Raw genomic sequence first — 12,384 nt, forward strand, 5'->3', positions numbered from 1 at the left:
CAAATATTGGTAATATAATAATGCGTATCGATTATCGACTATCGAGCAATACATCGTTGATAGCCAAACAATTACAAATAGCTATAATTGAAATAATTGATCCCTTGGCAACAAAATATATAACATACTAGCTGTCCCGGCAAACTTCGTACCTCGGATCATTATTTTTTTTTTTACTGTTTTAATGCTTATTATCCTATCCCGGTCTAAGAGAAATCCAAAAAATCAAATATCATAAAAATTTGTCCAGCCGTTCTTGAGTTATAAATGGTGTAACTAACACAACTTTCTTTTATATATATATACCTATATATATATATATATATATATATTTATATACTAATTAAAAATGTGTAACGGTAAAAAATCAATAGACCTAAAAACTTCTTTAAGACGAAAACAATTCTAATTTCAGTTAAGACATTATTGAAATATGTCTTAACAAGAATTGAGTTATTTAAAATCCTTATAAATAAAATCAAATAGGAATGATCAGTTTACATTTGATTGGTTATGAGGTGTTAGTCTAAATTAGGTTAATACTAATATAGTCTGTAGAAACCGTAGGAGATGCATTTTACGTATTGAAATTATTTTTATAGTATGAATTTTAAAAACATAGTCTTTGTACGAATTCACGGTTGAAGCTAGTTATACACGAGTATATCGAAAAAGAGTAAAAGATAAAAAGAAAAAGATTACACGAAAATTCTTAGATTACATTTATCACCTTGTGGAGATCAGCTTCGACGTGATAGCAATTTATTACAGAGGTCCCTCTTCTGTTTTGGTGATCCGTTACAAAATACAGTAACAGAATTAAATGCCCGCGTCTCTTATAGGCAAAAGGCGCAGAATGCAGAACAAAAGAATTTAGCAGGGACTTGCTACATACTTACCTACTTTATTTTATTATTGTTTATTATTTAGTTTTAACAATTAAAATATTAATTGCTTTAACGTTGACAAAAACATCGTCAGATCTCCAGTATGCCTCTGCGAGTTGGCATTGATGATGAACTTAATAAGGTTTTTATCGTTACTGTTATGTAAATGTTTCCTATACCATACATTTTTATTAAATAGATCAAAGCAGATGTTTATTTTCATAAACAAACTGGGAATTTAGAATCATCTCATTCTTATACGCATATTCTTATACTCCGACTCCCAAGTCATCGCACTACGGCTTTCAAAGGATCATTAACGTATTCCGTCACTAAATGTTGAGATAAAATTCCCACACCGATGAAAAATTTACAAAGTTAATTTTCTTTTAAGCAATAATAAAACAAAATCCATATGAAACAACTTGTATACAAAGACCATGTGGCGAAATATTCATTTCTATAGGGGTTTAGTTTCTAACATTGCACTTGAATAGATTATAATTAACCGAACATAATGCATTTTACTGTAAGCAGCATTTAACGGTATACAATCTTTCGACAGTTTACTATTCCTATTTTATTTATATAATATTATTTTCAATATGCAGAATATTGTCAATTATATTGACGAGTGTATGGGAAGCCTAACGGTATTGACTGTGTCTGTCATATATGTATAACAATATCTAGCTCGTAGCAACTAAGCATCTGCTAGTTTTCCTTAGACCTTTGTTTGTATACTCATAACTGTTTAGTATCCTGTAAGCAACACATCCTGCACATCACATCGCATTATGCTCTGCATCATTTAATATACGGAAACTGGATACCAAGCTATAATAAATAAAGTATACCTGTAGCCCGTGTTAAATTACTTAAATGCCATTCCTCAAGGGCTTCAAAACAAAAAACCGCAGAGGTGAACCTAGATGCATTAAAGCTTTACAAATAAGGCTTAGCAAAATCTGACAAATTACCGACGTTGAAACAGTAGCCTTATTCATTTGCCTACTTTAATAGTGTGATGTCCTACGAGATTTGGGCTGCTGATTTCGAAACTCTATTTAAGAGTTGTACGATCTATATAATCTTAAATATCGCGAATCCCTTCGTGAGAAATGTGAAGAAATAGTTACACTTGCAACAGCTTCTCCATATATTTAGTTATAACTAGCTGTTTCCCGCAACTTCGTACGCATTGTTTTCGTTTTTAAAGCTTTCAGTAGGAACAGTTTATTAGATATACACGTGGAATTCAATTTCGGTGTAAGTAGTTGAACGGATATTTCTGAGTTTTCGTAATTCTTTTTTTAATTCAATTATTAAATAGAATCAGATACCTAAAAAGAACTGCATATATTAGGTTCTTTAATAATTCCGTCCTTAAATTTTTTAAATTTGCCTAAACTTCTTAATTGAAATGTCTGATTGTAATGAATTAAAAAGTATTTCACTGCTTGGAAGCAGTTCAGATTCAAGAGAAATGAATTTTAAATTGTAAATGGTTAATGTTGGAAAAGAGCAACTGTTGAGATTATTATGTCCATTTCTTTTTTGTGATATTTAAATAAACTTTATTTAACTAGATAGTGCGTTATAATAAACTTTCAATGTATATGAATGAAATATCTTTTTTGTATGGTTAGTATCGTTTTTTCTACAAACGTAGAATAAGGCGAAAGGTAAATTTTTTAAAAAGATATTTTAAAGCAACTGGTAACGCGTGTACATAAGTACACACACGTTGTTTTTAAGGTTTCTTTCAATTTTTTAGATGTAATTTACGTGATTATATTCCCACGAAACAAAGAGGTACATAAAACGACTAGCAGACTAGCCCCTTCCGTCATTCGTTCCAATTAAAACGGAAAGTCGTTTAAGGAAGCTGCAGTGACCTTCGCTCGGAACGTTTGAATTTTTCATAGCATGCAGTCACATAGGAACGTCGATTTATGAAATTCTCCCGCATAAAAATGATTTCTGGTATAATTTTTTTTTTATCATGGAAACATTGCATTTTCTCGCATCTTATAATATTTTTTTTTCACTCGTAAGCAAACAAGTGCTTATATGTGCTGAAAAAATCAAATAACTCAATAATAAAAAAAAAAACTAGAGACTTTCAATATCCATTATGATACTAGTCAAGCATTTTCCTAAGATACCCATATTGCGGGGGTTGTTCAAAAATATGTAATCCACCATTTTGTTGCGGCGGCCATATTAGACCGTTTTTTTTATCAAACATAGCTAAGACACTCCCAAATAATTCATCTTTCAAACAATTAAAACAAAATCGGTTCATCCGTTTGGGAACTACGATCCCACAGCAGAAACACACACACACATTGACACGTCAAAATTAAAACACCCGGTCGTTTTTGAACGGCCAGGTGACACACCACAAAGAGATTAACGAGGAGTGGGTTTAAGAGGAAGGCTGAGGACCGGTTGTAGTTGTAATGTGGCTAAAATTATGATGATGATGGTCTATACAACCAATGGCGTAGAACCCAGCTACAGAAAGGAGAAGCTGTATCCTACTATTTTTACCGTCAGTCAATGGCTGCTATAAATATTTTTTTTGAAAACGTGATTTAATAATGTATAAAAAAAAACAGAATGACGAAGTTAATTTCAGAATAAACGAACAAAGAGCAGCCAGTTAATTGAACCCTTTGGCATTGATTCGTCATACTGAAACAAACAATAAAATACTCTGTAAATACCTACTTTAAAATTCACAGAGGACGAATCCATCTCTAATATTACAAAGAAATAAGGTTTGATTTTTTGTATGTAGGTATCTCAAAACTACATACATATAGAAAGCTACATTTTCAGCTAGTCACAAAGCTCACAGAATTAAGCAGTGGCGTGCACTTCGTACATTCACAAAAGCACTGCCTACCCTAAAATTGATGTATAACTCGTATATTAGGAGGATATTTGGCATTTTTGGCAATCTTTCCACTGTATGCAGACCCTGGTAAGAAGCCCAGTGCACACCAATGGAATAAGAACATAAAACCCTTAGTCAGCCAGTATAGCATGGAGTGCATTGTGTAAAAAAACAGTGAACACACGCCAAGCACGTCAGACTTCACACCCGCGGAAAGTTGCTAGCTCACAAACTATTTTACAAATTTTATGGTAAACATCATCTGCTAAATGCAATGAAGTGACAAACCGTCTGTTCGAAAACACTACTATAGTGTATTGGTTTTTGAGGCCTCAATATTAGTCGCGTACACGGTTTCTATATTATCTTAATTCTGTGCATAGGCTGGAATTTTAATTCACAAAAAATACAAATTCAGCCTGAAATAATGGGATTATTTAGTAGCTATAGGTAATTTATAATTTCAATTAGATTAGATAAGTGTAAGTAATGCAAATATCAATATGACATATATATACACATAAGCAGAAAGTAGAGCTGATAATCCTCAAACGCTATTCATCAAAAATAGCGACATTGCGATAAATGAAATAAAATTGAAAGAGGAAAAATCCGCATTCAAATCTATCCACCCGTGCGAGTTTGTGATGCAGACACAAAGCGGTCATACTTACACAGCACTTGTCTTTTTCAGGGGCAAAAACAAACAACAATAACCCCCTTACTATGTTAGACCCCAGATTTAATAATAATAAATGTGGCATAAGTCATAACGTCAGAATGCATTGTTTTGTCATTCAGCCGACGCGAGCGCGACTTTTAAATGATACTGAGTGAAAAAAACACTGCACAAATATTTCGTCGTTATGTCACGCTAATTAATAAGGCACGCTTAATAATTAAAAAAAACAGCCAAGTGCGGGTCGAGATCGCAAACGAAGGGTTTCGTACAATCATCTATATAAATCGCAAAAAATACTGTCTGTTGTATCCTGTTTGCTGTGGTGACGGCAGATCATAATTCAGTTGTCACCACCTCTCCTCTTTCCGCGGATGTCGTACGAGGCGACTAAGGGAATATAACAGAGAACGCAGCTTCCTTTGTACCAACTTGTATTACCATGTGCGATTACCAACTCGTCTTCCCAGCATGGTAATTAGGTATGGTTAAAGCCTCCCATTAGGAGAGGCCCCAAGTTCAGCAGTAATCGGTTATGGGCTAATAAATAGGCTTAAATATTTATTTAATTCTTTTTTTTAGTATTTGTTGTTATAGCAGCAACAGAAATAGGTTCATCATCTGTGAAATTTTCAACTGTCTATCATGGATGGAATATACATAAACAGCCTGGTGACCAACGGACAGACAGACAACGGACGGAAAGCGGACTTAGAACACTTTCTCGCTTTGGGTACGGATCCCTAATAAATGGTTAGCTAGCATGAACCATATGCATATCTGCCATATGCACGTGTTTATTTGTCGCTGCTCACTAGGTACTTACCTATATCTATACTTCCAGCTTAGTAACGCTCGATTGTGACGTTCCTTCATTGTAATTGAACTTAGCTATTGATCTCGCATCCGTTCGTGATGCAACAATGATCAACAGTCATCACAATTCTAGAGGAAGCCGGACATTTTATTAATCGTATAAGATATACTTACTTACGGTTCTTGTATTATACAGGGTAGGGAATTCCACAACGATTTTAAAAGGTCTTCTATTTGATAATAATTAATACATATTTTTTTAATTATTGATAAAAAGTAATTCATCATCATCATCATTATCATATCAACCCATTACCGGCCCACTAACAGGGCACGGGTCTCCTCCCACAATGAGAAGGGGTGAAGGCCGTAGCCCACCACGCTGGCCCAGTGCAGATTGGTGGACCAATTATAATTATTTTCGTTTGGTTCCCAGTGTTACGTAGGAAGTCTTTAAAGAGAGAGATATATATATATACTGCTTTAACCTACTTGCTTGAACCTACATTAACGATTAATATTAATACGTGTTAAAGATAATAACCGGTATCGACTACTTAGCTTGATCTGAAGACAACTATTGAACCCGATCCAGAAATCGATCCGAGGACCTCGTGGCCCTAATACACCGTAGATGAACAGTTTAAGCAGACTGCGACGACATTTTTTGGAAATTTGGGATCACCAGTTGACAAACCGCTAACATGAGTCATAGTCCCCTATCATGAGAATTTTTATTTGTCCTAATAAAATGCTTTTTATGGTAAGTTTATAAGATTTTAATGATAATCGGATCAAGCGATGACCCATCTAGCACCACTTTGGTGTAGTAGGAACACATTCTACAAAGTGCCGCCCTGTGTCCATCAACCTGAGGTGTTAAGCCTCATGGGCCTATTGGAATAAACGTAATAAAGAGAGGCGGCATTAAATGTATCGAATCCATTAGACATCCTCGACGCGGTCTCACGTTTTCGCGAAATGTTCACGCACGTGATATAGATTGTCATTGATTGATTAACCCCTGCGCATCTCGATCAATAAACTTCCTTCCAACCAATGGAACACAAACCTCCTTGGGATGTCCGCAATTATTTAACGGAAAATGGCTCTTAGTGCGTTACCGACTTTAGCATTTACCTCATACTCCTGACCCAGAAACCTCAAAATACTTTTATAGAACTAGTTAGTTATTGGCAATTACACAAACTAATGGTTCGCTGGAACTTGGAAGTCTTACTTATCTGGCAAACGTTAATTTGAGCCTTGAGGTTATATACTTTATGATTTGACATGTTAAAGCTTTATATTCCTAGGACAGCGTAAATTAATGAATAATCTGGGTTGACTACAGCCCAACTGATGAAACAAAGTTTTAGTTATAATTTTGTCCTTTAACCCTTGATATTATAGAGCCTTAATCATAAGTTAAAATCGTGTAAAACTAAGCTTATAACTATGTATATTAAAAATTAAACATCTTTACGCAAACTCAAAATTAATAAGAGTATATAAAAAAATTGAATTCCTATATAGCAAGGTGAAATAAATACATTTTAATGCCTTGATGCGAGTTGTAAATCTATTTCTGTTATGGAAATCTAAGCCAGAGAATTAAGTGTACGTTTTTTTACGAGCGGTTTATATTTGTGAAGCAGTGTAAAATTCTTACATTATGCGCCATTACAAAGTTCTCGGATGCAGCTTCTAACACTACAACACTAAAAAGTGATCACAAAAACACACTTCACTCACATTAGCTGCAAATCGACTAAGAACGATAACACTAGTATCAAGACCTATATAGAATAATTCGATAAATTATATCATAATCGACGTGTGTTGATAATATATAAACGTTTATCACTACTGAATTACAATAGAATATTGAAACAGTTATACGAGTATGGTCTCATTTGAATAAAGATACATCACTTTATCATATACCTAAGTATTTTATATGCAACCAAGATATCAGAAAAATTAATATGTGCGCCGCTCAGAAGTGCAACACGTACTATCTTAATAATATTAGACTATACCTAGCAGACTCATAAAAGTAATAGATACATTACTGCCCTAATTAGCGCCATAGTACCTACAATATTTGAACCCCGTTAACGATGTTTTTCCTAAGACATTTGGAGTGAAATAATTATTATGAAAACAATAAGAAATGGAATATCTTAACAATGAACATGTAATTAGATAATATTTGTTTTTACATTATTTACCATGTTTCCCTGTGTTCTGCTTTAATAAACTTTGTAAGCAGACTTAGAAAAGGGTATCCTAAATCGATGTACTAAATTTCTGAATAAAATATCATATTACATATTTGAATTGAACGTATTCAATTTAGTATATTTTAATTAAATTATGATAAAAGTAAATTTGTATCCTTTAGCGAATCGATGTTATTGTAGCTCGCTGGAGCAACCAATGTCTATTGACGCTGCCCGGTCAGAATTATTATTAACAGAGTAATTATCATGTGACTTTGTCTATGAAAGTCTTTAGACTTAAAATACGTGAATATAACTTGAAGAATTTGGCATTCTTGAAATTTATTAGCAATAATTTATAATACTACTATGCTCATAATTTTTTATCTTAGGTAAGAGACTTCAGTTTTGAGGTATTACCTAGTATCTCATCGGTTGCATATTTAAAACTAGAACCCCGTGCAATTCATTGCACACTTGCAATCTTCATTTTGGCCTGCAGCCCAGAGTTACACAATTGATTGGCCGTTTGTCGTTACTATCCAGGATATATTCTGAGAGGGAATGTATCAAGTTTATTTTTAACCATTTATCAACAGGCTTACGCGATTCTGGCTTTACCAAGTTCACGTTCGTAGTTAGTCAGCCATTTTTCAACTATACTAGTTGAATTGATGATGTTGTTCCCTGATATCTTTGTTTGTATTCCAACCTTTAATAAATCTTTATAATTTGTTATCTTGTTTGTTTGTGTTATCTATTTGGGCAAACAGAAAAAAAAATAATAGCATTATTTTAAACCGAGGTTATAGTAATAAATATAATATGCTTAATATTACTAAAATTATAATAGCTGTTTATTACTGGCGTTCCAATATATCAGGTGCTGATGTCAGATAATTAACATAAAAGTACTAAACTTCTTCGTAATTAACCACTTAACTATGACCTGTAAACTAAATTGACTAATTTCAAATGGCCTACTTTTCATTCGATGAATTACAGCAAATTAGTTAATCAGTAACAAAAGAATTAAGATCGGAACCATCTTAACAAAAACTTAAGCGTGAAATAAGAATAATAATGTTTAATATATTAGCACAGACGATGTTTTTTTTGTTTTAAGACAATTTTCCTGCCATTAGTGTATATTTTTTTTTCTTAAGTGCTTCATAAGTAAAGCTTGAAATAATTTAGGCTATTATGCGTATGTATGCAATTAAAACACAGCGTTCGTCTTCCACAAGATAGCAATGGTTGAACACAAGCGATGGAGAACCGTAGGGATACGACCGGTCGTACATAAATTTGATCAATCGCCTTATATTATCTGAATTCGCCTAAATGCAGAAATCTATTTGTATTTACTTAATGACAGATAAAACACTGGGTGGATTTTATAAGCACTCGACCTAAGCCCATTAAATGATTAAGTAAACAAATACGGGACAGCAATTACTCTGCTATCTACCTGTCGCGATGTTTACAGAACTCCTGACTTTAGACACTTTAGATGTGTGCTACAGATATTACAGTAAATGTTTATCGAAGGAATTTATTCTACACCTCTTCTAAACATTACAATTATTGACTTGGCTGATTGAGAACGCACAGCCTTAACCATTGGGACTAATGTTGAGGCATTTGAACAGGGTGAAATTTGGACAGGATGTAGTTATTTTAGAAGTTTGATCAATTAACGCAACTTTTTGGTTTCGCTATGTCCATATGATATGAATTTCTTATCATCATTAACCCATTTCGGGCCCACTACAGGGCACGTGTCTACTTTAAGAATAAGGAGGGCCACAGTCCACCTCGCTGGCCCATTGCGGATTAGTAGACTTCACATTCCCTTGAGCAAATGATGGAGAACTCTCATGTTTGCAGGTATTCTCACGATGTTTTCCTTTACCATAACTTCAAAAAGTTAGAGGTGCGTGCCGGAAATCGAACTCGGTTCCCGCAAGGAAAGTCCCTAAACCAGTAGGCTATCTTCTTCTCTTCTCCTTCATTCTTCGGAAGTTCTTATATCAATGCTTGAATGCAAAAAGCTTATGATTAAACTGGTAATTAATCAACGGCTCAAGGATAAACGTATAGATTTTATCATACGTTGGATATAAACATTCATGGAATCAATCATACTCTTACTTAGCTAGAGTAACGGCGAAATCCATGAACAAAGACGCCAAAAGCTAAACGTAAATTATTTACGTTCCGCTGACTGAAAGGAATACATACACGTTTTATAGCGATGTGCAAAATGTCTTGCACGTCAAAGATAGATAGCAGACTGCCGCGAGAAAATCAGCAAAGATGCGTAGGTTTCAGCAAAAGTATTGTTATTTGTCAAGAGTTTGACGCAAATTTGTACTACATTGCACTAACTGCAGGTTGCGTTGGCCCAGCTTTTACGCGTTTCACCATTTGCATTACAGCCCAACACATTTTTTAACGTCCATCCACTCCATTGTTCATCTCGTTGCGCTCAAACAAATGGACCGAATAGAAAAAGTTTTTAAAATAAAATATGTTTGTTTCACTTTCGTGCAAGTCTTATGGATATTAGTTACAAGCTTATTTTTTACATATACCTAATAGATGACGATTTCATGATGAAAACCAACTTCCCAAATTGGTCATGTGTATATTATTTTTTTATTTCTACAGTGCAATGCGGCTCTTGGGATTGTCTGTTACTAATCTCAAAGTATTCATACCCATACATTGTTGAATTGTAGTTAGGTACTGTATTCACCTATAGCTGATATCGGCTTCTAATAAATCCATTGGATTGTGTTACTTTTCAGTTGTTTTAATAATTGAATGAATTATTGTTTATAACAATAATAATCCTAACTATTAGTCATTCAACAAGGTTGCCAATTTATTATATTATTTCAATCTGGAGTTGTTTCAAATAGGAACTAAAATGAAAAAGCCCACCTTAGTATTCATATCGTGATGTTTTAAGATTGATCATCGGTGATTTGTATGTACCTTCTAGTACGATAATCATAAAAACAAACTTGTCCTTAGGCAGATGAATGACATGTTAGATAAGCAACATAATACGATAAGGTTCAACAGTTCTAAAAAGATATCAAACAAAACAACGATCGTAAAAAAAGTATATTTGGCTAAACATACTTTTATTATTACTACAACAGTACAACAGAAGGCTTTCTGTAGTACAGATGCTACTAATACAGTTATTTTTTATTGAATTCGTATAAATATTGCACAGAAAACAATTTAACCATATTAACAACCTTTTTAAACTCTATAGTAGAATAGCCTATAAAAAACCCCATCCTAAGAACCTCAATATTTTTAAAACTAGCTTCTGCGTTAGATAGAACTCTTGTCGATTCCCGCTTAATTTTATAATGATTATAAGGATAACCAAAAGCTCTGATAGCGTTTCAACGATTATTATTTTAGATATTTTCTTCTTGTCTTTATAAACACCGCCTACCGTCAGTGTCGCCTAGAGTAGATTGCTCCAAAGCTAGGTCTCGTAGACTGACGGAACGAACAAGCCTCAGAAGCTTGTTCGTTTCATTCATTATTTATCGTATGGGTATGTGTACTTGATGCCATAGTAGAATAAATTATTAAATAAAAAACATCCCGTAAACAGTTTACAGCTTCAATACGGTACGGTTCAATATGGTTTTAGGTAGATATGTAGAATTATTCCAAAGTTAAAGCCTGGATTTCATTATTCTTTAACATGAAGCGGTGAAAGTGACAATTTTTTTGGAGTTATGTATGTACGTTTTAAGCAATCAAATGTCACTTGCTTTAAAAATAAACGAAAACTTCGTGAGTAATCCACCCTGCCTGAAAGTTGTCAATATTGTTCTCAAAACTTATTAAGTCTAACAATCCATACTTTTACAAAAAGTTGGACTACAACCCACCTCTAATTCTGAGAGCAGACTAGTATCTTGTACTTGGCCTAGTAATCGGTTTATAATGTTCATGATTCTAAATAAAAACTGCATGCTTCAACCCTTTTAAAAATGACGGGGCGTTTGATTGGCAAACATTTTTAAGTTACATTTTTCATACGCCGTAGCATGGTTAAGGTCCCGGTCACTTGATAATATGTATTCATACCTACATTCATGTTAATTGTTGACATCTGATTAACAAACATTTTATGGAAACGAATATCGTTCATACGATGAGCAACATCCCATTGATAAATTAGTGACCACGAAACAGTTTGTGCCAATTACATGTATACACATTCCATGAACCCGTGGCATCGTTTATGGAATGGTATTTGTGACGTAAGAGGCGCCAAACGTGTATTCTAGCTTAAGAAATCTAACATAACTCATTTTTAAACCAGAAAATTGAAAATAATGTCAAACTCAAATACTTTAAACCTAAAGGATTAACTTAATCAAATTTCAGATCCCATTCCTGATTTTTCAATTCATAGCTAAGAAGGTATCAGTCAGGTAATAATTTAAAAGGGGGTACCTACCCTCCATTTTACAACCTTACCTAGATGTGTAGCATATATCTTTCACAGACAAAGACTTTCATTTCTAAATAAACCAAGTTTTGCACTCTATATTTATTTCAAAGTATAGATTCATGCTACTATATGTAACTCTCATAGTCAAACTCCTAATATATCTGACAAGAGGTCATGATGACTTAGAAATGTATGCTTTGCCATCAAACTCAAACATACCCAACTAACTTTGTATTTATACTATATGAGAGTAGTGCAGTCAGTAGCATAGTTTTAACTTTGCTATGTTCTTGAATAGCTAATTTAAATATTCATGTTGTGAGCAACTTTGAGTTAAACTTTAATATGAAGGCATATTGCACTTGATATTTGTA

General features: G+C 33.7%; 1 protein-coding gene across 7 annotated transcripts in view; it reads right to left on the reverse strand.

Moving 5' to 3' along the window:
• The window catches only part of LOC120629974 (monocarboxylate transporter 13), a 57,204-nt gene that overhangs the window by 41,551 nt on the left and 3,269 nt on the right, over positions 1 to 12,384 (reverse strand). The window contains exon 1 of one of the 7 annotated variants that reach the window (XM_039899077.1): positions 6,960 to 7,037. The exons of the other annotated variants lie outside the window; for them this stretch is intronic. Within the exon in view, the coding sequence (XP_039755011.1) occupies positions 6,960 to 6,971 (12 nt within the window). The 5' untranslated portion in view covers positions 6,972 to 7,037. Of the gene's footprint in view, positions 1 to 6,959; positions 7,038 to 12,384 lie in introns of those variants that run through there. 7 annotated transcript variants of the gene reach the window in all.

The sequence above is a fragment of the Pararge aegeria genome, chromosome 15 (genome assembly GCF_905163445.1).
Source record: "Pararge aegeria chromosome 15, ilParAegt1.1, whole genome shotgun sequence".
NCBI lineage: Eukaryota > Metazoa > Arthropoda > Insecta > Lepidoptera > Nymphalidae > Pararge > Pararge aegeria.